The sequence below is a fragment of the Syngnathus floridae genome, chromosome 5 (genome assembly GCF_059516105.1).
Source record: "Syngnathus floridae isolate MCC-2025c chromosome 5, RoL_Sflo_1.0, whole genome shotgun sequence".
NCBI lineage: Eukaryota > Metazoa > Chordata > Actinopteri > Syngnathiformes > Syngnathidae > Syngnathus > Syngnathus floridae.
Window position 1 is genome coordinate 441,377 of NC_142417.1, and position 25,212 is coordinate 466,588.

Here is a 25,212-nt window from a genome sequence, read left to right on the forward strand (position 1 = left end):
GTCGCTGTTACTCAAAACAATCCATGTGACAAGTGAGGAAGCGTCAATTTGTCCCACTTCGCCGTTGCCCCAAGACAAGGGGGGGGGGCGTCATTGGTCACTCCCCCCTTTAAATAGCAGCCAAGCCGAGTAAACGTGGAGTCATTTACACCAACCGCCACGTGAATTATTAACACTTGGAAAAGGAATGGAGCCAAGGTAAGGCATACTCGTGAAGAGGACTGCTGCTTTGCCTTGCAATCTTTTGCTCTAAGGTAAGTACACTACATTAATAATCGAATTGAATTTGTATCGAATAAAGCCATCTGCTTAGTTTGGTTTGAATGAGGTTGCTTGGATGAACAAAAGTGAAAAACATTTTCAATGAACGAGACATTGAAGAATATCTGGGTACTGCAAATACATGACTCAAAGTGGCAACGTAGTTTAAGAGTGATCCCAGTGTCAAGAGTTGCTGCAAAACACCCAATTTCACGTAGCTTGAGTCTGAATGTGTATCAGTGGCTGTGCTGCAAAAGGCAAATCGAATTCACTTGTGCACAGATCAAGCTCCTCGGTCGGACTAAAAACAGAAGTGAAATTCAATCATTTTTCCCATTTGAGATCTACTACATGCATACAATGCTGTTGACTACGTACTGCGCACGTGTACGCGCATTGCATTGCTTATCAGGTCTCGTCAAACAGCATGTACATTTAGATAGAGTCTCAAAATGACGATGATCATTAAAAGATAAGCAGATAGTGTTTGGTAATCCTTTCAAGAGCTGAGGAGGCAGACTGACTCAACAATCATCAAGTGTCCTTGTGTTCTCAAGTGCTTATTGAAGTGCTATTTTTTTCTTTTCCAGCAGGTACGGCCAAGATGGAGTTGAGCAGAAGGAAAGTGCCCCTATATGTGAGTATTTGCAGTCTTGATGTCTGAAAAAGATGCAATTTGAACATTGCCGAGAAGTTCAAGTTTGTGTCGTTGAAGTATTTTCATGCTGCAAACGTCTCATCGGAAGAATAACCATCAGTCAGTGGCACGATGAATAAAAGCTTATCTACTTGGCAAATCAGTAACTTTCAGTCATTGACAGAATTGTTTTGTATTTGTACTTGAATTACTCACAGTTAGAAAAGAACATTTATTTCCTGTATCCTGTTAAAACATTCAGCGGATGTGTCAATATTTTTCACCTTTCTTTCAGTCTGTTTGGTCCCGACAGCGAATATTACGAGGGGCGGTATCTTTTTTTCACGCTGTGTTCACTTCATTGGACCCTATTGAACGTTTGTTCACGTTGCTTTCTTTGTCACGTTGAGGTCATTGCACGGCTACACAAAGAAGGAGCACATCCTATTTGTGACATTGAACCCTCTGCTGGTTGTTTGCCCACCTTTAAAGCGGCGAGTGGCTTTACGAGTTACTTTTGTTATTGGGATGGAATAAAAACGGGTGTTGTTGTCGTATTATTATAGCGCATTAGCTTTTTAATTGAGCAGATGTGTGCTACAATGGAACATCAGAGACGGAACACAACCCATGCAAGGATGCTCCCGGCCGGCCTTGAATTTGTTTGGCGTTCGTGTGCATCTGCCAGGTCGAGAGTCTTTTACGCCATTTAAAGGAATTGAAATGAGCCCCTCTGATTGGCTGAGCAAGATTAAAGGCATTTTGACCACACCCACAGTGGCGCAGCCCTCCTGTATCTGCAAAATGACAATTTGTTCCATTTGTGCAAAGCTGATGTTTGGATTGATATCAAGAAATAAATGCGCAAACGAATCCTGTTGGCTCACTATCACACGGCTACGGGAAAGCGGCCGGGGGCTGTGTTTCCGTATGAAAAAAATGCGTCCCTATTTCTGTGCAGAAGAATTTGGCTCCTTTTTTTCCCTCTTAACCAAAGCATGTAAATGGGAGACAACTGGAAACACTTTGTGAATCCCACGCTCTCTTAGCCCACAAAGCTTATATTCCATGTCGACGGTTTTTCAAGGTCATTCTTCTAACTTTGGTCTTGCCTACAGCTTGTGTCATTTTCTGCCACTTTATCACTTGATGTTTCCCAGAATAGTTCACACAGTATCCGTCCGTCCGCTCGATTGATGCCACACACACACACACACACACACACACAGCTTGATGTCTTTTTGCAATAGATTTCGTTTCCCCGGTGCAACTGGTAAGCGAGAGAGAACGGCTCAAGACGATGTTCAAAAACGTCAGATAGTAAATGCTACATGTGTTCATTTTCTCAATGTCTGCTTGCAAACATTGCTGTGATGCCTTTTAAGCCTTCTATTTGGAGCCCAAATTGTCGGATGGAAAAGGCCTTTTTTCCAATGAATGAATGAATGAATGACTGTTGATGTTCCGGCTGGTACCGGAGTAGCCAGCAACAAGGCTGTGTGAGTCAGTCACCAAAAGGGCAAAAACTGTCCCAGACCAATGCAAGTGAGTGGCGGAGGAGAGCTAGCGGCGGCAAGGTTCAAAGCTCACAACTTGTTTTGTCTTAGTGTGCGGCCCACACTTTACAGATGTCAACACGGGCCTATCTCATTCCAGATTGGTAGCCTAACGAGAGTAACACAGACCTATTGTTGCACGCACCATTGGCAATTTGTTTGGATCCTATGCTCTACGGTTCTGCTCTAATTCCCGTTGCGCTTCCTCAGATCAGGCGTCCAAAATGTTGCGCTCTGTTCGGACCAGCGCAGGTCTTTGCGGCAGACGCTAAGAAGGCATTCCTGTTTTTATTGAGGGGAGATTTGATTGTACCCTCAAGAGAAAGCAAATCTGCCGAGAGATTTAGTGTACCACTGAAATATTAACCAAGATTTTTACCCCCCAAAAAATCCTTCTTTTGAATTAGAACCTGTTTACATCCTTGAATGAATGTCGTTTTTCAACTTTTTTTCACATCAGGGCCAGGCCAAGGTGTTTGCATTACTGGACGGGCTGGATTCCATGCTGGAAGATGCCGAAGTCTTCATTGTTCTGGAAGGATCCACGCTGGTCCATGTCACCAGGGCTCAGAGCGACGTCATGCTCTGCTTCATCGTGCCCGGTACTGGATGCGAACGTGGAAGCTCATTTAATCGTCTGCAAATCTAAAACTCCCGCTCTGGAAAATGGATCTTTTCTATCCTGTCTGTGATCACCAAAATTCCAATCATCTAGCAGCGACTTGATGTCTGGAAATGCGCAGAATCTTATCAACTTCCTCTCAGGAGGGAAACAGTACGTCAACAGTAGAGTTTGACAGAGACGGCCAACGGTCGCACGGGCCAGCCTTCCCGCTACCGACGCTGCTAAAGACTGAAGGTTCCTGCCTTTGTCTAGAAAAGAAATCATCATCATTATCACGCTATACCAGAAGGAAATATACAAGGCCGGTAGCCATTAGCAGTCAGTAAAGATGCTTTGATGAAATGTTGAATGCGGCGAATGCTTAGTTTATTGAGCACATTTTTGGCTGACCTCCCAACGGATTATGGCTGGAGAACAGATTGAGCGCGTGAATCGAGTGGAAGTAATGTATGGATTTGTTTTGGGTTTTTTTTTAGGACATAACCTCGCCGAGGTGGTCTCTGTGCAGGCCTACTTGAGCTCCGAAAGCACACCTCTCACATGGGTGGGCGGCGCAATGCTGGAATACGTCCAAGACGACGCACAGGTAGGAAACGGACAGCGTGGACGGACTTTTATTGTGAAGTCTTGTTGGATAAGAAACATGATTTCTTTTGACGTTGTCAACATGGTTACACCAAACATAGGCAAGCGTTTTTTTCTAGGTGTGTGTATCATGCGATGGGATGTTAAGAATGGGTCATTGTCATTGTCAGGACCTGGCAGAGCACCTGGTCACCCGCGGCGGACATAGTCTGAACTCTCTGGATCACATGGAGCTGAGCAGCCTCTTCAACCTGGGCCAGCAGAGCTCCCGCTGGGCTATGGATCGACGCGTCGCTCTCGCCATGGCTAACCTGGATATTCCTCCAAATTGGAACATTCTGGGGACTCCCAGCAGAGATGGTGAGAGCTCCACTCAATCTTCTCAGCCACTGCTATGGTTTGCTTCTTGGTTGGTCCTTCCTTTGCATAGGTGAACTCTTCAACTCTGTTCCACTCCCATTTCTCTAGCATTTTCCAGCCAGCGCAGTGCCGCATGGAAATCGGAAGTGATCACGCTCGCATGCGCGCACCCGTTGAATTCATCATGGCTAATTAGGCAGCCGCTAATGTAGTTAATAGAGCCGTTCCATCTGGGCACTGCCCGAGGCGAAGCTCCATCCATCCATTCATTGCCGAGCGCCATGTTTGCGAGATGACACCACCGTCTGTCTGTTCGTCTCAACTAAATTGTGCTTTCCAGCCACCTACAGCCCAGAAGCAGCAAAGTGGATTTCAGGCTAATGCGGTTAGCGTAGCCTGTTTCATTGCAGCAGCGTCTCCTTCCGAATGTCTGCGCTAAATCCGAGTGCGCTTGTCAACCCGTCGAGCGTTTGACTTATGCCGTCGGACTATTAAACGCAGCTGAAAGAGCAAGGCTAATATTGACTTGCACACCCTAAGAACACATCGGTCCCAGCCAGCCAGCCAGCCAGCCATCCATTGGCCCTGTGAAGTTTGCACATATTATGTTTGAGTGATGTGGAGGGCGGGGGTCATAAGAAAAGGAGTCTTCATTGATGCATTCACTTTGCCGTGCAGTACAATTTGAGGCTATTTTACGACATGGATTTATACTCCCTGGGTTCTTTATTACCCGGGCGGGTGCACCTGTATCATATACTAACTGCTTGGCTTTTGAACACTGTCCAAAGGTAGTCATTTTGGTTTTATGAGGGCTACAGCTGACTACGGGTGCTCTCAGTTGCGTTGACGTCACAATATATAGCTGTCCGGTTCAAGAGCGCAGGAAACTTATGTCAACTAAAGATACGGTGTGTTTGATTTTTGCCGCCAAAATATGCAGCTATAAAGAGCATAGCAAACCGTGTGTACATTTTTCAAAAGATTTTGTTGCACTGCTGACAGCTGACAAAAAAAAAAAGAGGCTGGTTCACTTTTTTTTTTTTTTTTAAACATCCTCGCTGTCTTAAAGTGGGTCAGTGGGCCAACGTGATTCAGTGCTGGGCCGTAGAACCAATGAATGGGTGACAAGTATGCTAATGAAGAAAGCTGGAGATCAGCATTAAATACCACACTGGTGATTGAAATCCTGCTGCCGTTTTGTCATTTCCACTTGAATCTCTTCATCACTCACCCACCTGCTCGATGGTGATCTGCTCACCACAGATGGCAGCCCCAAAGACTCTGTGCTCCACCTGGCCGTGCGATGGGGTCTGTGTCGACTGGCCGAGCTGCTGCTTTGTCAGCCCGGAGGTCTGATGGCCGTCAACGTTCCAAACGAGGACGGCGTCACACCGCTGCAGCTGGCCTACTCATCGGGCAACAGAGAACTCCTCCAGCTCCTCCTGCAGTAAGATTTGAAACTCCATTCAGACAGTGGCGTCTTTGTGTTCTTCAGAATTGCTGAATTTGTGATCATTTGTAGAATTGTTTAAGGCTTAACGGAGAGAGAGAGAGAGAGAGTGTCATTAAACAGATCCCCACTAGGTAGCACAATCAACTGCCAGTTGCATGTGAAATGGCTATACAAGTCAGCGTTTGGTGTGACTTTTTCAACACGTTCATTTTGTGGCAGCCCACCCAACCCTCTAGCCACACCTCCCGCAGGACTGTCTCAGGTATGGGTAGACCGCTCCCGCTTGCTGAGATACTGTCACGACACGGGGAATTTGACACTGACCGTCCGACAAAATCTCAAGTGGAGCTCAGAGGAGAGCCGGCATGCTGATATTCAGCTGCTCAGAAACAGACTTGGAGATGAGGGCTTCCTCAGAGAGGTCAGTGAGAGACAGAGGTTTTGGGGGGTTTCTCCTACTAATGTATTGAAAATGGTTCTGCAACTGGATCGTCACGCTTTCAATATGAGCTGTATTAAATATTATTCATCGAGAAGAAGCTGATTGTTCTATTAAAGGTGTATCCTTCTCTCAGATTAAAGCCTTAAGAAGAGAAGGAACAGAGAGTGTTTTCGGCAAAGAACAATTGGTGGATGATCCAGCAGAAAACGGTAATTTAACCAATCCAGATCCATGACATCACCGGGATTTTGGATTGTCATTTTTCCAGATTGAGCTGTTCTTCACGTGGTGACCTTGAATCACTTTTTTCTCTGTTAGTTTTGAATAGCAATTGAGGGACCTCATGTGGAAATGTGGAGGTACTGCAAAATGAAAAGAGGGACGCTTTCAAGAAGAGAACACGAATAATAAGAGCGTAAACAAGGCTCAACTTTGGTCTTTGGGTTTCAGCTGACATTCAATGTTGTCTACATGTCTTTGCATGTTAAAAAAAACAACAAAAAACCTATGACGTCAGAGCCAAGAAAAGGAGACAATACAAATTTAGTTCACTCGCAAATAGAGGATTCGCATCAAAAATATAAGGAAAAGAAATAGCACAATATTGACCTCATTGGCCACATTCACCCAAAAGGAATAAAAAGCCCACAAATCTTGTTAACAGAAACAATTAAGCCAAACACCTGTCGATCCGTGCAAAGTGCCACCTGCCCTGCCCTGCCTCCCGCCCGCCCTCGTACGTTGCTTAACAACAACAACATGCATGCGGAACAAAAAACCCAACAAGTTTCCCATTTTTAAAGAATATTTTAACCCCACTGGAACAAAAAAACGTATTTAACATTTCAACCCATTTCTTTCTTCCTTGTCCTTTTTCACCAAATGAAACTTTGGAATAACTCAAACGAATGGATTGTCTTTGACGGCAGCTATCCATCCGTTCCATGCGATCTCCTTGATTGTTTTTGTGTGAGCTAGTTATTGCAATGTACTCATATTGTCTGAGTTATTAAGAAAGATGTACTTCTACTGAGGAGAATGCTGGCTTTTGCTTGTTGCAGGACCTTTTGCCGATAAGAGCGGAGATAATTCAGCTGCGGACGATAATGTAAGTATAAATATGACCTCATGAAATGGCACATGGGCGGGAAAAGTATGGCAAGGCTTTTCCACGAGCTGATAATGATTTTTTTTTGATGTTTTGGGAACTACAACAGAACAACCACTCAGCCATTGAATCAAATGGCAGGTTGCATGGAGACAGGGCACCATTTTTGGGATCAGTCAGAGTTGCTAAGAAATTTTGTTCTGAAAATCCCGATTGTCGGAAAGCAAAAGTCCAACTGAGTGAGGAGACAAAAGCAGAAAAGGCAACAACTATGTATTTGTCATATGGCCTGTGGCCAACCTGCATTAGCGCCCCTCAATGCTCCATATTGTTTTGGTATGATTGTCAAGGTGTCGCAGGCGGGCGGGCGGGCGGGCAGGCGCCACCACCTGGCACCCTTGGCTTGAATGGCCCACTTTGTGAGCTTGTTTCATGTTTCTGCAGGACCTGTTGTATACGCTACAGATGGTTCCCTAATTGATCTCGCTCGCTGCCAAACACTTGTGTTTTTGTACTTAGCCAGAGTTTTTTTTCTTTTCTGTCAAGTTTTAGTGGAATGCTTGCAACCTGATGCAAAGGTCTGGCTGTGGAAATGCGCGTGCTGCTCAGTGAACACTTTTTCTCTGGACAGGACTACGAGGAGCCGCTAATGTTTTGCCTCAATCAAGAGGACCAAGAGGACGAGCGGTCTGACTCTGGTGAGAGACCCGCTATTAATGTCAAACGTCTCATTTCAGAATTTTTTTGAAATCTTGTGTTGCTTCAGATGTGGATGCGGCTATATTGTTGTTTTAGGTGTCCAAGTAGCTTCCAATCATTAAAGGAGCTCAACGGTCGGAAACGTTTGACAAATTGCATTTGGGCTCCGTTTTCGACTTCTTGGACGCTCGTTACTCTTTGTTCACCGCAGTCGGGACACATGGAAGGCATTTTTAGAAAATAGCGTGCAGAGAGCGCTCCTGTAACCGACCCGGAGTCATCCTGCTCCTGCCAGCATGTTTTGGATCGCAAATGAATTCTAAGCATGTGGCTGTAGGTGGCTTCCTTGGGTTCTCCATCCTGCGGGTTAATGATTGGCTTGATTCACCCACCGGTGCGCCAAATGATGCCTGAGCGTAAGAATGTGGCGGTTACAAGCCGGATCTGTGGGCCTTACAATACTTGGCACTGGACGTCTGCAATTTGAGCTTCCTGTGGCTGGTGTTGTTTTCCATGCTCATGCTTTAGCCATTTTGCTCTGTGCATCTATCTGTGCGTGTCAGCGGCATGGGGATATTCACTCTTTTTTTTTTTCTTTTCTTCTTCTCTCTGTCTTTGAACACAGCCGCCTGTGACCTCAACTGATCCCTTGAATGCTTTTTCTAAATATTGACTTGAAAAAACCCCAGCCTTTTAATTGAACAGGCAGGGAAGCACTTTTGTGTCATTGCTAATGAGCTTTCATCTTGTTTCCTGCAAGTGTCTTATTTTGTCACCAGAGTGAGTCCTTTGTTTTTACCTCACGCGCTACGGACTCTTGACTTAAACTAAGGTGTCAGTCCGAATCTCTGCCGTCAGAGCTTCAGCAATGAGAGCAAAGGAATGAGGAATTTGGAGCCTAGCTGTCATTTTCTCTGCGTCCTTCTTGGGATCAGCTTCTTCTTGCCACTGGCTTCAATGAATGACACCCAAATTCAATGTACAACTGACGACAGCCTCTTAATACAGGTTGCCAATTGATGCAATAGAAAAACATTCTCTTACTTTTCCTTCCTCCCCTCTACCCCCTCTTTGCCCTCCCAATGCCCCCCAATTCAGATACCCAACCTAAAAGGCATGCACGCACGCACGCACGCACACGCACACACTACCCCCCAAATAGTCACACAAACACACTCATTCACCCATTCCCCAAATTCCCTTTGCACTCTAGGTCCGTCCGGTTTTTTTCATTTTTTTAAATGTGAGTTGAGTGATGAATAACCAGCAAATGACACTTCATCCTTGTGGGACCTGCTCACTATATCTGAACAAACAAGCCATGCTTGTGCATGCATGTGTGCAGTAGGGCGAAAGCAAGGCTCGTGTGCTAAATGGGCGATACCAAAAAGGGGCTGATTGTGGCTGAATGGGGGTTGCCAAGGCTTTCCCGAAAGTGAAGTGGTGTGAGAACGCAATGGACAATTTATGATACGGCTAGCTTGGCAAAGCGACAACAGTTGACGAGCTAGCGCTACGCCAAAAATGCTCACAAGAGTGAGTCCCTGACCCCAGCTGAGGGATTTCCAGGATGCTTTCTGCCCTGGGAACGCTCCGATTGCTCACGCACGCAGTCCAACCTTTTGATGCATTCTCAACATGTTTGGCATGCTATGGCGGTGCTTTTATTGCTCATCTAATCACGAATGACAAGCAGTCATCTACTTGTGATTGTGCTCCTCGTGCTGGGGAATTGTAAGTTGGCAACGGTCGAAAAAGGGGGGGGTGGGTGAAGAAGAAGAAGAAGAAGAAAATAGCCACAGCGCTCACTGTTGTCTCCATGGTGAGTCTGCTGACCTGGCAGTTTGCTCCTTCTCTTCAACATCCCCGTGTTTAGCACATGTCGTGGAGAGCAATTCCGAGAGATCCCAGCGGCCAATGCCGTGTGGCCAATGCCGTGTGGCCAATGCCATGTGGCCAGCAAATGTAGACTGACTGGGCGGCCATTCTTCTATCTTGGCGAGACAACTCACAGGGTTAATGATTTCTCCAGTGTCCCCTCCACTCGGCTGTCTGCAATGGTGTTTGTCTTCTCTGTAGGTTCTGAAGTCACTCCTATGTTTGACTTTCTCCCTCCCTCCCTCCCTCAGTCACTTTTTCCGGCCCGTCATTGACCCCCCCCCCCCTTCTGCCACTACCAGCGTGGCTTCACCTCAGTGCTCCCTTCAAACTGTGTTGCAGATGAGTGAAAAGACTGAGAGGCACACCATTGGAAACGAGTTAGGAAAGTCTCAAAGAAAAAAGGAAAGTTGAGGGAGGACGAGGACAGCGCTCACAGACTCCTCCGAGTTGGACACTTTTAAAGGGGGAAGGGGAGGGCTTTAGGGGGAGGGGTGCTTGGGGGAGCCAGGGGGAACATGCTGGCTAAAGTGTCTACAGCGGGGCTCTGGAAAAAGAAAGGAGCGATTGCCGCCGCCGCACGCAGCTAGTCGGTCAGCCGGCAGCTAGCCTCTTCCTCCCGCCGTGCGGGAATGGATGTGCTCTGAGGCTTCTTTTTTGACAACGCTCGAGCCGGTAGCAAGACAGCACGTCATGGATTCCGACTCGGATTCTCCTTTTAACTACTCGTGGCCCTCTTTTCCAAGGATGAGGATGCGTAAAAAAGGTAACAGAGCGCTACGAGCGCAAGAGCTCGTATTTGATACCTGATGTCGTCGTCATCCGCATTGTTGTGAAAATGGACATTTTCAAAGTATTGAAAATGTGTTGGACAGGTGTAACATTCAGACTGCATGCAGATGACCCGTTTGCGCAAAGTTTCACTCTTTGACCAAAAGCAAGAACATTTTGGAGCCGTAAAGTTGAATTTAGCCTGCTGCCATCAAACGTACTTCTCCGCAAGGCAAGCCGCAGTAGCTAACTGTTTGTTTGCCGCTGCTGTAACTTGATATCTGACAGCGTGTTGCCGAATGACAGATGTCCTCACCGGGCAGACTCTCAGCATTGTTGTTTCATTTTGGGCTCCTTCAGCTCCATGTGAATGTTCAGCTCCATGACAGTCGCAAAGTATGTCACAACTTTTCTTGGCCCCTTATGGAGAGCCAACCCCCATTTCGCGCATTGGTTGTTCGACTCACCTACGGAATCCTATTGCAATACTTTTGCTTGTGTGTATATCAAAAGTTGTGTTTTCCCAGGAAGCCAGTGACCGCAGAGACAGACACAGCCGAAGCTCAAGTTACTGCCATGTTTGTGTCATGGCTTGACTCCATGACTTTCCCTCATCTGCGATTGGAAACCTCAGCAGCACAATCCCCGTTATTGCTGAATAATTGAGATTGACACTGGCAAATTGGTTAAAGCCGGCTCGCTTGTATTACGAAGCCAAAACCCAAAATGAACTCCGCTATCAAAGTGACCATATAAAGGCTTGAATTTGAAGTGGACACACGGACGGACGGACGGACGGACGGCATCCACAATCTGGACAATGAGCAAGTTCAGCTGTGGAAAAACTTTGCCATGAAAAATTCCCACATTCCCAAAGTTGGAGTTAGTCAAACCCTGTAGCTGTGCCAAGCGTCGACGGTCAGGCAATAGCGTTGAGAAGATTTTTCTTGTGGTTGCGACTCGCTCTAGTTTTGATGCTTGATCATCTGCATGATGCACTCAGAAGAATAGCATGACATCATCGCCCAACTCGGCATCCTTGGAATCTTTTGGAGGGACAAAAGACAAGTTTAAAGTCATAAAAATACCAGCAGGGGATGTGTGAAGAAAGATTCCAGATGAAAAATCATACACTGTTGTCTGGCTGTAACGGATTGCAGGCATTTCCATTCATTCCAATTGGGGAAGAGGATCTGACCAACGGCCGGAGTTCGACGTGTCGTTTAAACAACCTGCACGGATTGAAACTGTCGGCAGTGTGTTTTCAGGTGGGATGGCCTTTGCGTTTATTTCTTCACTCTGAAGGCTGATAAGTGAGCGCATAAGGTTTTCCTCTGCCTGGATTCTCTCGGTCAGCTGAAATGTAAACAGAACGGAAAGTCGCAATGTGATGCTTGGACCGACTGCAGGTGTCCTTACTGACGCTGGTGGATTTGGAGATTTCTGTCTAAATAGCCTGGCGTAAAAAAAAAACCCAAAAAAAATCACTTTGATTTGGGGTGGCTGTCTCCATTTTTAGGCTGCGTTTATTATTTTACCCTCTTTTGAATATTTTCGGCCTCTCCTGAATGTGACAGCTGCTTATGACGTGATAAAAGCAGCAAAGCAGAGACGATTCCCGTTCTTGCGCTCTCAAAAGCGTCGGTCGGGCCAATCGACAGGTAGCGCTCGCTGTTTATGTTCCACCTTCCAGAGCCTTTGAGAAAGAGCCCTTGTGCCTCCCCCAAAGCACGCTGCCTCTCTCCCTCCCAGGTTGCGGGGTCACTCTCTGTGTTTAACTGCGCTGGTCTGAAGGGCTGCCACTGACTGCCGTCTTTGTCTTACTTTCTGGAAGCGCTCTGACACTCTTTAGCGCTACTGTTGTATAGGCTTCACGCTCGTATGCTGTGAATCTCACATCTAGCCTTTCTGGGCTCAATCCTACACAAATAGCCCGACGTGCTATTTGGCATTTGATGAAATGGCAACCTGCACGCACGCATTGCCCAACAGCGTGAGTAATGTGATCTCTGCGGGCTTCTTTGTTATTTCTGCGTGAACTAATGTTAAAGACAGATCTCCGTGGCTGACAGTCATGATCACCAGGCAAGCAGGCAAGCAAGCAAGCAAGCGTTTAATGGGTCCGAGGTGTCACTATGATCCTGGCCGTGGCAGCCAGCTGTGGCTTCAAACTTGGTCCAGCAGTTGAATGTTTAGCGGCCACTCTGTCAGAAGTGGGTTTCTATGAAACGATAGCCACTTTCAAACAGTGTTTGACCCTCGTCCAAACGTTGAAGCTCCTCATTGATGCGTTGTTCCCATCAAAACAATGAATTGCGCAGTTTTATGCTTGTTATTACGTCTATTTTCCGCTACATCCTATTTGGATTTGTCTGTTGGGTCGAATGAATGTGTTTAAGCAATTGATATTGAGACTTGATCATCTGGAAAATCAATCTATTGTCTCCACTCTCAAACATTGTGGGCGCTTTTATTATTGTTCAATATCGCTCGCGTTTTTCTGTGTGCGCTGACTCGAGGTGCAACTTGTGGTCGGTTTGGCATTTAGGACATGGAAATGTCCTCCCGCAGTTACTGAAGTAGTTTAGAAGTTGTGCTCAAGGTGCCTGTTCTTGACATGGTACAGATGCGCCACTTAACATCTGCCCCTTTTACGGGGGACATGAATGAAGCAAGAATCATCCGGTTCTCTCATCAAGGTCCTGGCGGCTTCTCAGATTTATTCGACTGGCGGCCGACAGGAAGTCCAGCCATTTGCTGCTGTGATTTATCCTCCTCTATAAAACTGGACTTCTTTCCTCTTGCTGTGTGGTGGCAGTAGCGATGGGATTTTGCCGTTTGATCGACAGCTGATTTTTGTCAGAAATGGTTTCGATGCAAGCTTGCTACACTTGCCGGCGTGACGCTTTTATTTATTGACTTCTTATTTGATCTTCCGAAAGGGAACTTGTACGACCACTACGACATGAAATCCTTCCTAGAAAGAGTGTTTAGAAGCTTTATTTTGTATCCAGTGCCTGTTTTAAGAAGCCAGCAGAACCTGGCTGCCACTCAACAGTGGCTCCACTGTGTCCCAAAGGTTCCCCTCAATGCTACTGTGTGCTCACTGGAAGTTATCTCGCCACCGCCGCGCCGAAGGCCGGGTTGGGGGGGGGGGGAGAAACCAGCCTACACATGCAGCAGCAGCAGCAGCAGCAGCACAACGCCTGACACAGCCCTTCACGTGTGTGTGTGTGTTTGTGAGCCTTTGAGGCAAACGCACAGGCGGCGCACTCTTGCTCGGCTGGCTGAATTGCCCAGGATGTCCATGTCACTTCCTGTGTTTGTGAGGGATTATTTTGCCGTCGCCGTAGAAACGGAACATAACGTCGAAACACGCGCCGCTCTCCCAACAGAAAAAAGCCAGTCCACGGGCGAGAGCCAGACCTCATCGCCGACTCTGGCCGCCGCTGCCAGGCTGTCGGCGATGATCCACGGGAAAGACCGAGTCTATGCCAACGCCGTGGTGCTGGACCAAGTGAGTAGAGAGATGAGTGAGTGAGTGAGTGTTTCTTTCGGTTGTGGAAGCAAGAATATGTCTTTGCTCTCTTGACATCTGCCACTGTGCGTAGAGTGTTCCAAATCATTTTGCCAACACATTGACTGGTCGCATAACTCTTGCAACAAATCAACACATTTGTACTTTTCGATCCCAGGCGGACGATGTTGATGTGAAGTACCGCTCTGGCCTGTCACCTGATGTTGGCAGCCTTTGCTGGGATTCTTTCTCCACCATGTCCCCTGACTGGAGGACGTGTCCACACAATGGCGAGAGAGCTGTCCGAAGCCAGAAATCCAAGGAGTCGCCTCTCCGCGTCTCCCCCCCTCCGTCTTTCCCGTCCTCCCCCCTGGCTTCCGCCTTCCGTTTGTTTGAAGGAGGTCAGAGGCGACGGCCGCGAAGCAGCTTTCCAGTTTCTCCCACTTTGAACGGCGGACGATGCAACTTGCCGCTGGCGGCGGCCCACGGACTGAGGTACTATTACGGTAGCCGTTCTGATTTCCTTGAGCTGAAAAGTTGTAGCATTGATTGTGTCAACAGTCCCAGTCTTGAGTGTGACAGCGGAGAAGAGGACCTGCTGGGACACTCGTACCCCTGCTCAGGCCCAACGCTGCCGTCCGGCTTGCCAGACTTGAAGCCATCATCGCAAAAGCTCTCCGAGGTATTGTGCTGCATGTGCGCTGTTTGTCAATCCCTACCTTATGGCGATGGTGTGCTCAAAAGAAGGGAAACGGGATGCAAAGTACGCCTTTTTTTTCTCAATCCTTTTTGAGTGTGCTTGTAAAATACGCACGCACATGGGTAAACATCAACAACTGCTCCTCAATGCTCTGGTTATTGCTGGAGTTTTTCAGCATGATTGAAACATGTTCTGTTCTCAGGCTGTTTGCTCGCTGCCCTCTGCTCTGTCCCTGCTCTCATCCAGAAGCCGGAGGAAGGCGAGGTTCGACTGCGCTCCTACTCCTACTCCTCTGCCAAGGCGAGGCCCTCGCGCCCCTCGCTAAACAGAGACGCCACCATTACTGACCTGGCAGAAGGTGAGTGGACTCTCTTCCTCTCTGACTTGTCTGTTCTGTGGCTGGATGAAGAGAATCGAAATAGATAGCTGTCATAAACAGATGGTGCGTGCGGCCGATTCAATCCCCCCCAAAAAAAGCACTAAGCACTACTGTTCGAATGCCAGGTTTTTGTGCTCTTAAAAATGGACTAAGGTCAGTCGTTTCCAAACTTTTTCTATGCTGACGGCTAAGTTTGAATGGTCAGACAAAAGAAATATGAATTCATCAAATATTGCTTGTCGCCGGGATGCGGCTGTGTTCCGAAGAATCGCATTCAAACACGGGTTCAAACTCATCCGTTGTGCTGCGGTGCGGTGGGCGATGTTTTCAAATGATCCATTTTGCTGTCATTCTTTGAAACGGTATCAGCCCCAAAACAACAGAAGCGCGCCGCCGTTTTCTACCCGGCGGACGTGACTGGTGTTGACGTCGTCGTAAGACAACTGTGTGTGAACTGTGCGTAGACGGTGCATTCAGCGGCAGTGGTCGCTCGCTCCTTCAGGCTTTATCGCTGTCCAAATCGCTTTCTCGACTCAACCAAGTTAGTAAGTACATGGGAGAAAAGCAAGAAGATGCTCATATATGACGCTCCTATCCAATTGGTGTCTGATCATAAAGCACTTTGGGCTTTTGAGGTGACTTCACGCTTACTCCTTTACCATATTTGGGTTGTATTTTCTCCTCTCGGTTTGGCTGTTCTATTTCGAATGTCCTCCGTTAATCCTTGGCAAAACTCTGGCGCCCTATTTGGTTGGTCTTTGTGTGTTGGGTGGCATTGTGACTTTTTCCCAATTCTGCCAATGGCGTCAAAGTTTCAACCTCTGCCTTTGGCTTGGCTCGGTTTTGATCATAACTTCCCTCGTTTGCCTTTCTCTGACACGTTACAGAGCAGAGTGTGCTGAACCTGAGCGAGACGTCCAAGGAAAAGAGGTAACGGCACTGATCTGAGACGGACGGACGGACGAACGGACGCACGCACGGACGGACGCCATCCACTCGACTGCGCAGGGCCTTACTCGGACTTGCGGCCTTTTTGGGCCGGCAGTAAGAGATTAGCTGCGATGCTTGTCGCATGGGATGGCCTGTGTGGGACGGGACGGGACGGGACGGGGCAGGATGTGACACGCTTCCTGGTGCAAGGACGGGACGGGATGGGACGGGGCCACTGCTATATGCCGTGATTTGCAACCTCAACGTCGCCAGCGCCATCCCTGCCGTGACCCTTTAGCAATGGAACACCATAGATGTGGAAAAACAGAAGCTTTTCTATTCACCCCGCCCGTTTATTTGTCATTCATTTCCTTTTGTGGTTGTCGTCGTCGTTTTTGTCACAGGCTATAATGTCCTAATGTATTTTGCTCACTAATCACCATGCATTGCTAATTGAGGAAACATTTTAGCTAATCGTGTTACGTTGGCAGTTTCATCAATCATGCGGTCGTTTAAATGCACTTCCTCAGATGGAAGAAAGTCACCATCCTTGTTTCCCTTAAGAAAATGCAAATCTAGTCCGTAGTAAGAAATAACGTTCTGACACTTGCCTAATTTTTAGAACCTCAATCGATAGACATATTATTAACATATGAAATATTGCTTTATGAATATTTCATTAGAATTTTTATGTGTTTATGTATTTATTATAACATATTGAATCTCCCAATGGACCCCACCTAAAAAAGCAAAAAGGTGTGCTATATCCATCACGCAGGGTTTTGGGTTTCCGTAAGCGGGCCCAGTCAGCAGAGGAGGAGAGCGGCGCATCACTCCAGCACCTCACCCTCTCCGAGTTCCTTAAAGAGTATGTGTTCAAAGTGCATGCGCGAGCCGTTCTGATAACCGCATCCTTAACTGCATCCGTTGTGCACATACAAGCTCCAGATTGGACCCCGACTTCCAATTTGGACATCACGCTGCATGTCATTTTCACCTTTATGCTCTGCCGTTTTTCTAGTGTCAAGTGTTGACATGTTATTAATTGCATCTCTCCAAGGTCATGCTATAAATAGCATCCACTAGAGTGACACTCAAGCATGCCAAGCATGTTGTCAGGAGTCATACATAGTCTGTAGAGTAGAGTAGAGTAGAGCAGTGGAAGAGCGTCTGGACATTCCTTCATGTCAGCATGATGCTAGAATCCCAGGTTCTTCAAAAGACTCATCTCATGGGTTTTGCTTCCAAAGTGCCACCGAGGTGAAGAAGGAGCACTAACGCAAATGTTTACACTGCAACAGGATCGAGGACGAGGAGTGGGACAAGTACATCGTTCCGTCCAAGGTGGAGTCAGAGAAATACAAAGTGAGCCGGACCTTCAGTTTCCTCAAGAGCAGGATGTCCAGCACTCGTGGCAAAACCAAGGTGAGACGCCCTGGAAAGTAGAATTGAAGTGAAGCTGGAAGTTCAGATCGTAGCTCAGCCGGCTCAGAGTTGCGTCCAGGGTGGCTTTATTTGGCCAGGGAGAAAGAAAACCTCCCTCCCTCCCTCTCTCCCTCCCTCCCTCCCTCCCTCCCTCCCTCCCTCCCTCCCTCCCTCCCTCCCTCCCTCCCTCCCTCCCTCCCTCCCTCCCTCCCTCCCCTCAGGTCTTAGCAACAGGACACGGGAAAAAGATCCTCTTACATAACGTTAAACCATCCTAAGGAACCAAAACACACGCCGTAGTATCGTCGCGCACGTGTTTGAGCGCACCAAACACGAACTTGGGAGTCTTCCTCGTCTAGTTTGAAAACAAACATTAGGAAGAACAAATAAAGCGTGACCGACGACTGCGCTACCCTTTGACCAGAACAAAGTTAACACACTCGAGTGGGCAGGTGTGCCGGGCGGGGGAAATCTTCATAAGCTTTCTTTTCAGGTGAAAGGGAAAGAGGTGAAGGATGCCAAGGACAAGAACAGAGGCGCCAACGGACATCAGTTTGCGCCCGCGTCTCCATCTGCTCCTGCTGTCTGTGTGGCCTGCGATAAGTCCATTTGTGGGAAGGACGCGCTGCAGTGCTCCAGTAAGTCTTCCGCAGCCGTCTTCTTGTTGTTGTTGTTGCTGCTGCTGCTGCTGAAATGTCTTGCCGTGGCTTTGTGTCAATATCCTCTGCACGTGCTGCCTCCGATGACGTCGGCAAAGTCAACAAAGATGGGCACTTTGGACGGCCATCTGGACGCTGCTTGTTTTGTTTACGAAAGGTTGAATTCTTTTTCTTGTCCTCACTAGACTGTTTAGTGAACGTCCACAAGAACTGCCGAGACTCTGTTGCACAATGCGGAAAGGTAACCAGCACCCACTCTCCAAAAAGAATTCATCATTTTAGTTTGTTCTTTCAAATGCACTTGGTATTTGGGTTCTCATCCAAAGCCATGGAGAGTCGTGGCCAAACCTTTTGGCAATGATTCAAATGTTTTGCTCGTCGCAATCTCATTGCTTATGTGTTCAGACTTTTGACTGGGGGCGGGGGGGTCAAGGCCCCCCAGAAAATGCTGATTAACGTTCAGTAGATGTTCTTTTTGCAAAACCGGGGGTGGAAAAATATTTCAGGAAAAATCTGAAAAAAAGTCAATCATCAGGCAGGGGGGGCGTTTCCCATCAAAGGGGGCCAGTGCCTCCGCAGCCCCCCCTATTGCTACACCAGTGCGTGTATTTAGTCATTGATTTTTTTATTTTATTTTTTAATGAAACACCCATGGGATTCCCACATTTTGATTTGAGGCACTAGACCGTCTCATCTTTGGCACCAAGTCCTTCCTGAAAACTCCAAAGTGCGCTGCGCTGCAGATCTATGTTGTAGATCATTGCCTTTGCCTCCTCTTCTCTCACTCCACCGCCATGCCTGTCCAAAGCCTGTCCGAGGCTGAACGCGAAATAAAAAGAAATCAGGCAGTTGGAAAGCCTGGACGAAGAAATCCCAACACTTGGTGACAAAAAGAATTCCCGGAATGATGCGATGTTCTCAAGAGCCAAAAATAATAAGAGTGGACCCTGTGGGTTGCGTCATGTGTTGGATTTGAAAGGCACTACCTGTACAAATATGTTGCTCATCAACTGAAGCGAACGTGTCATGTTTCCTCAGAAGCTGCAGGAGAAGACTGTATCGTTGATGAAAAGCAAGAACTTGTCTCTCCCACAAAGTGAGTGAGTCTGAAATGACTTCTTTGGTCTTCTTTTCATTTTGACCGCTCCTCCTTTGTTTTCCTGTTGTGGAAAGCAAATCATTGACTCTCACCCATATGACTCCATTTAAGGAAGAGGAAGAAAGAAAAAAAGGTTAAATTGTAATCTGCCTCAGTGGGGGGGGGGGATCAAGCCTGGATTCTATTGACTCTGTGTGTGTGTGTGTGTGAGCCAGAGGTTGAGTGAGGACATCTTCATACATTGTCTAACAATGCTCTTCTCTGTGGTGTTAAATTTAGTTGACATTTATTTCCTTCTCACAGGGGACTTTAATTTGAACATTGACCTACTGTGCAAATTTCTCTTGACTCCTTCAGCTTCTGCGAAAGACATGGCTTCCACCTCTCCAGTGGCCTCCTCGTCAGTGCCCTCATCCCTGTCACTTACACCAACGACCAAAGAAACGCTCAAGCCTCTTTCCAAAAGCCTCTCCGCCTCCTTGGAGAGCAGGTAGGCTGAACGTCATCAGGATTTCAGCATTTTGCATTTGACCTCGCCATTCGTTTCCGTTTGCGAGGGACCGGACAAAGCTAAGCGGAGGTTCTCCGTTGCCTTTTCTGCTTCCAGGCGGCCGAGTGATACGGCAGCAACGGAGGCGGATTCCATTCCTCCGTCGTACGGCTCACAGCCGGACGAGGGCGCTCCGCTTCCGGCCAGTCTTCCTTCGGTCGTCTCGCAGGGTCTGTGAGATTCAACGGGAAGTGGTTTATGAAATGAGCGTTCATTCGAAACCATTTGTCGCCTAGATGATGTGGTCGCCCCGCTACTAAGCGATCTGTCGGCCGACCTGCTGGGGCTCGACGCCGAGTCGTGGAGTCTCGCGGTCAGTCCGGATTTCTGCAGGCAACACGACAGACGTGCCGTCAAACGGCAGGATGTCATTTACGGTGAGGCCGGCCGGCCGCTGGCCTTCGCTCCTATTCAATCTGCTGCTGGTTTTAATGGCCTTGCCCTGCCTTGCCTTGCCCTGCCCTGCCCTGCCTTGCCCTGGCCTGCCCTGCCCTGCCCTGCCCTGCCCTCTTCATCATCATCATCGATCCACTTTGTAGAACTGATGCAGACGGAGCTGCACCACATCCAGACTCTGACGGTCATGTCCGAAGTGTTCAGACGAGGCATGCTGGAGGAGCTGCAGCTAGGCTGGGATTGCGTGGCCCGCATTTTCCCCTGCTTGGATTCCTTGCTGCTCTTCCACAGGAACCTTTTTGGATCCCTGCAGGAGCGCAGACAAGCGGCAAGCCAAGCCGACAACCCGAGAAATTACCTCATCGGCCAGATTGGAGACGTCCTTCTTCAACAGGTTGGTGCTGATGAATTACCCTTGGCCGTTGCCAAGATATGGTGAGCGTCCAAAGACTTCCAGATGACCTTTTCAGTTCTCCGATGGGAACGCTGAGACCATGAAGCGAGTGTACGGAGATTTCTGCAGTCACCACTTGGAAGCTGTCAGTGTCTTCAAGGAGCTTCAGCAGCATAACAAAAAACTCCAGAACTTTGTCAAAGTAGGCCTGCCTTTCAGGACATGGCTGGCGCGCTCTCAACATCGACGCGTCGTGTCGTTCAATCCTTTTTGTGCTCACAGCAACAGAGCAATAACTTGCTGGTCAGGAGAAGAGAGATTCCAGAGTTCATCCTTTTAGTCACCCAGCGCATCACCAAGTACCCGGTTTTGTTGGAGAGGATTTTGCATTACACTCAAGGCAAGGCAAACAAATGACTGGACTTGATTTGTGCGATTGATCGTCATAAAATATTCAATATCGGACTTGAAAAATGTCAGAATGAACCTTGACCTGGATCAATGACCTCACCCCCGACAGAAGGCAGTCAAGAACACAGCGACCTATCGAGCGCTCTGGCCCACATTCGCGACATCATCGCCGCCGTGGACCTGACCGTGAGTGAGTACGAGCGATCTCAGGAGCTGCAGGAAGTGCTCGCCCGTCTGGAGAACAAGAGCTTTGCCAAACTGAAGAGCGGCAAGGTGATTCGCAAGCAGGACCTGCACGGCAACCACCGACATCTACGACACAAGGGATTGCTTTACTGGAAGACTGCCACGGGCCGCCTAAAAGGTTTGCGCCGCTGGATTGCGTTCATGTACTTGCCAACTCATCAAAATGTATTCCCCCCCCCCACCCTAGATACGTTGGCACTCCTGCTTACAGATGTGGTGGTGATCCTGCAAGAGAAAGATCAACGCTTTGTATTTGCCGCCGTGGACCAGAAGCCTCCCGTGATCCCATTGCAAAAGCTCATCGTGAGAGAAGTAGCCAATGAGGAGCGCGGGATGTTTCTCATCTCTGCTTCCTCAGCCGGTCCGGAGATGTATGAAGTTCACACCAGCACCAGAGAGGAGAGAAATGCTTGGATGAGACACATCAGACAAGCTGTCGAGAGGTTTGTTTTCAACCACGTGTGCGGGCGTGTGCGTGCGTGCGTGTCATTATCATCATCTAACCTACTTAACCTTCATGGCAGCTGTCCAGAGGAAGAGGAGGAGCAGGAGGAGGAGGAGGAGCAGCAGCAGCAGCAGCAGCAGCGTAGCTCCGAAACAGAAGAGGCCAAGCGAGCGGCCGAAGTTAAAGTTCAGAAAATCTCAAAGTTCCAAGGTAATAGCTGAGAAGAACCTAATACTGGCTGCTGAATTCATTTGAATCAGCCTTTTTATGTCTTTTCGTAGAGACATTGTTCATTCAGGACCAGCGGATCTGCACCAGCTTGGAGGAGAAGTTACGGTTATATGCTGAGCTCACAGAGTTAACGCTGCGCTCTCCAGAAGCCATTCCACATCGCCACCTGCTGGTACAAGCAGAACTTGACAGCGAGTCCCCAAGACCGGCCTCCACACTGCTCGCAGCCGCACTCAGAGAAGGTGACAGACACAGCTAAATTGAAGTCCTCCTAGCTTTGTTTACACATTTATTAGCAAATGCATTTTCATCGGGGGGAGCCTGCCTGCCTGCCTGCCTGACGCAAAGTCAACTTGAATGACTCTCGCTTCCTGCGTAGCGGAAAACCTGATCCGCATTCTTCAGGTTCACGACGGACAACGTGACAATTCTCCCGTCCGCGGCTGCGAGCGCCCCAACTACAACAGCCACGGCAGCAGCATCCAAGAGTCGCCCTCAGAACGTAAGGGAGCTTGGCCAGCCGCTGCGTGCGTGACGGACGCCTGGAATGTACTATGTCACCGTTGCCTCGTTTGTTTTCGCAGCCGATTACCTGAGCACGCTTAGTATGAGCTCCACTTCTCTCGGATCGGACAGCGAAGGGACGGATGGAATCTCGTGGAGCGAGGAGCCAAAGCAAAGTCACACCGAAGAAACACTCTTCAAGGTTTGCCTATTATACGTACGTTTGTACTTCCCAAAAAGATTTTCTTGTATCCTAACATCGGCTCCTCCTTCTGTAGGTGGCTGAGAGTGTGCAGAGTCTGACTCAGCTTCTTTATAGTCTGCAGGTAAGTCAAGACGCACAAGCGGCCAACCTCACGCGAAGAAATCAACACGAGGAGCGTCGGCGCGGCTTGAAACGTTAAATTGTTATTTCTGAAAGCAGTCAGTCGCTCTACATCAAGTGAGTATTTGCCGTTCGCAGGCTGCGGTGACTCTCCAGGACAGCTGCCTGGAGATCCAAAAAATTCTCCTTCAGGAAGGAGACCAATCTCAGCTCAAGAGCCTTGCCTCGCTCCAAAACACCTTGGTACGAGTTCCTTCACGTCGCCCGGTGGTGAACACTTAACAGGAGATGCGCTGCGTTGCAGGAGACGGCCGTTGAGAAGAGGAACGAGGACGCCGAGAAGAAGGCTACAGAGAGGAAGAAGGAAGAAGTGGACGAGGTGCACAAACTTCATGTGAAATTGAAACTAGAGCAGCAGCGCTGGGACAAGAAGTGTGTGGCTCGAGACAAACGACAGGTAGGTGTGCCCCCCCCCCCCGATGCTCACCGCGGTATCCGTGTGATGTTGTGTAAATTGCGTCCAGACTGAGCAGGAAGGCGCACTGGAGCAGCGTGAGCGCCATTGCATCCTGGAGGCCCAACGGCTGCGTGGTGAGCGCCAGGAGCTGGAAACTCAGCTGATGGAATATCGACACAGTCTGGACAGACTGCGGGACGGCCAGGAGAGTGTCGACAGGGAAAAGGAGAAGCTCCGAGCCCAGCAGTGTCTCCTCCAGAGTTGGAGACACAACCGGCAGAGCAGTCTGCCCGTGACCATACCTCTCGACGAATACCAGGTATGGGGACATAGGACGGATGGACGGCTCTTTAATATGAATATACAGATGAGATTGCAAAACGTTAGCTCGAAAATCAAGTGTTCCCAGCACATTCCATCATCTGACCTCCTGTCTTTGAAACATCCCTCCCAGGTGCCAATTCACAGTCGCTCAGGCAGCCTTGACGGCAGCTGCTGGACGTACGAGAACGACGCAGCTCTGCTCGCCTCTCTTCAGAATAAGCGGCAGCAGCAGCAGCAGCAGCAGCAGCAGCAACAGCAGCAGCGGTGGCAGCAGCAGCAGTCCCCCAACAACAACCCGCCGCCGCAGCAGTATCTGCTCTCCGGCCCCCGGCAAAGCTCCACCTTTGGCGGTGCTGACCTTAGCCTTAGCGCCAGCCTCTACAACAGCCTCAACACCCTGCTGAGCCAAACGCACAGAAAACACTCTCAGGATGCTCTCACCTTGGGCAAGAAGAATCACGGGCGCGACCAGCCTCTCGACACCTCTGCCAATCCCTTCGCTAACAGAGGCACAGCGCAGCCGCAGAGCGCCGGCAAATGTACGTCGTGCAATATCATTTGGAATGGAAATAATACAGCATCATATGTCATTTATAATATAATCTCATTAAAAAACACAAAGGTGTTTTTTGCCTTATCTCTTTGGATGCTCAAAACCCTCCAAAGACTGACTCCCATCTCTCCTCAGACTTGAGTCCGCAGTCGGAGGGCCATTCCCCGAGGGCCTGGAGGCCAGAGATGGCCGGCCAAGAACTTTCCCGAGACGCTTACTCCTCCTCTTCTCCTTCCCTCACGCCGCTCCTGCCCCAGCAGTCCTACCTCTCGCTGGAAGGACATCTTAGGGAGGACGCAAGCGAGGAGACCATTGTTTACCTCTGATGTTTGAAGCAGGACATAAAACTGGACTGTGATGGATGGAAATAGCGTTGGGAAATTGTGAAGAATCAAATGAGAGATCAGCAGCATACATACGTACTCTATGTGCCTTCTTCTGCTTAATCAAACCGTCGTGCCTTTTACTTTGGTACTCGCTGTAATGATATTTTGGTTTTGTAAATGAGATTGAATTCGTATTTTATTGCTTGCTTGTCAAACAATGGTGTTGTTTTCCCCGTTAACACTTCAAATAGGGTCCAATATATGGGGGAAGGCTAACTTAGGCCTTCGCAAGCTATGCACAGCATGAATTGCTCTTCTCCGCCATATGCATACATTATATTGCCATGTGATTTGAAATCATATTTATTAGACAAAGAAAGTATTGTACTGTAGCGTATAGTTTGTTGAAAGGGCTACCTACGCACGTTGTTGGAAGAGTGAAGTGCCAAAATTCTTCTAAACCTATTCCCTTTTGGTAATTTATTGTACGTACATAAATGGCTTCGTGCACTGTACACAATGTTTGCTTTCTTTTCCTGGTTGTAATCACTGCTGTGATGTATGTAAATGTTGGGGCTGCTTATAAAGATAAAATTATTGCCTGTGCGCCAAGGTAACATTTTGGACAGCTTTTTACAATGAGCTTTTGCATTAAGCTAAACCGCTATGCACAACTCTTGTATTTACAAATGTTCACATTTATTCAGATTCACAGTACAAAAGAAAAGAATATAGATACACAATGGTAAAGTAGTTTATGCCTCCAAAGGAAGGATGATCAAATTATTTGTCCAGAATGAATGCCATATAATGGCCATACTGACAAGAAAAAAATATTTTCATTTCTTTTTCATGATCATTTCCAACTTTATTCTCTTAAAATGATGACTTGAAAATATCGCTTTGTAGCTTCACTTTTTTTGGTCCCTTGTTTTCAAATTCTTGCTTATTCTTAAACCGTTA

General features: G+C 48.1%; 1 protein-coding gene across 13 annotated transcripts; it reads left to right on the forward strand.

Moving 5' to 3' along the window:
• The first annotated feature begins 96 nt into the window (after positions 1 to 96).
• On the forward strand, positions 97 to 24,866 carry arhgef28a (Rho guanine nucleotide exchange factor 28a). Of its 13 annotated transcripts, none has more exons than XM_088375065.1 (40): positions 98 to 254; positions 852 to 898; positions 2,915 to 3,056; positions 3,556 to 3,665; positions 3,835 to 4,024; positions 5,291 to 5,474; positions 5,700 to 5,901; positions 6,056 to 6,131; positions 6,984 to 7,030; positions 7,662 to 7,728; positions 13,774 to 13,895; positions 14,074 to 14,390; positions 14,439 to 14,577; positions 14,842 to 14,953; positions 15,439 to 15,519; positions 15,862 to 15,904; positions 16,683 to 16,772; positions 17,206 to 17,329; positions 17,823 to 17,967; positions 18,174 to 18,229; positions 19,027 to 19,084; positions 19,445 to 19,577; positions 19,695 to 19,807; positions 19,874 to 20,014; positions 20,177 to 20,427; positions 20,504 to 20,629; positions 20,710 to 20,827; positions 20,948 to 21,202; positions 21,272 to 21,527; positions 21,609 to 21,739; positions 21,811 to 22,002; positions 22,140 to 22,262; positions 22,345 to 22,466; positions 22,543 to 22,590; positions 22,728 to 22,832; positions 22,894 to 23,046; positions 23,114 to 23,365; positions 23,501 to 23,593; positions 23,624 to 23,909; positions 24,059 to 24,866. In XM_088375065.1, the coding sequence occupies exons 2-40, from the start codon at positions 866 to 868 to the stop codon at positions 24,247 to 24,249; spliced, it is 5,427 nt and encodes a 1,808-aa protein (XP_088231191.1). In that variant the 5' UTR covers positions 98 to 254; positions 852 to 865; the 3' UTR covers positions 24,250 to 24,866. The 13 variants fall into 13 exon arrangements, with proteins under 13 accessions (XP_088231189.1, XP_088231191.1, XP_088231194.1 ...); XM_088375068.1 differs by having other exon boundaries at positions 5,700 to 5,742; positions 5,824 to 5,901; positions 23,501 to 23,909; XM_088375063.1 differs by having other exon boundaries at positions 97 to 254; positions 22,897 to 23,046; positions 23,501 to 23,909.
• Positions 24,867 to 25,212: the final 346 nt, after the last annotated feature.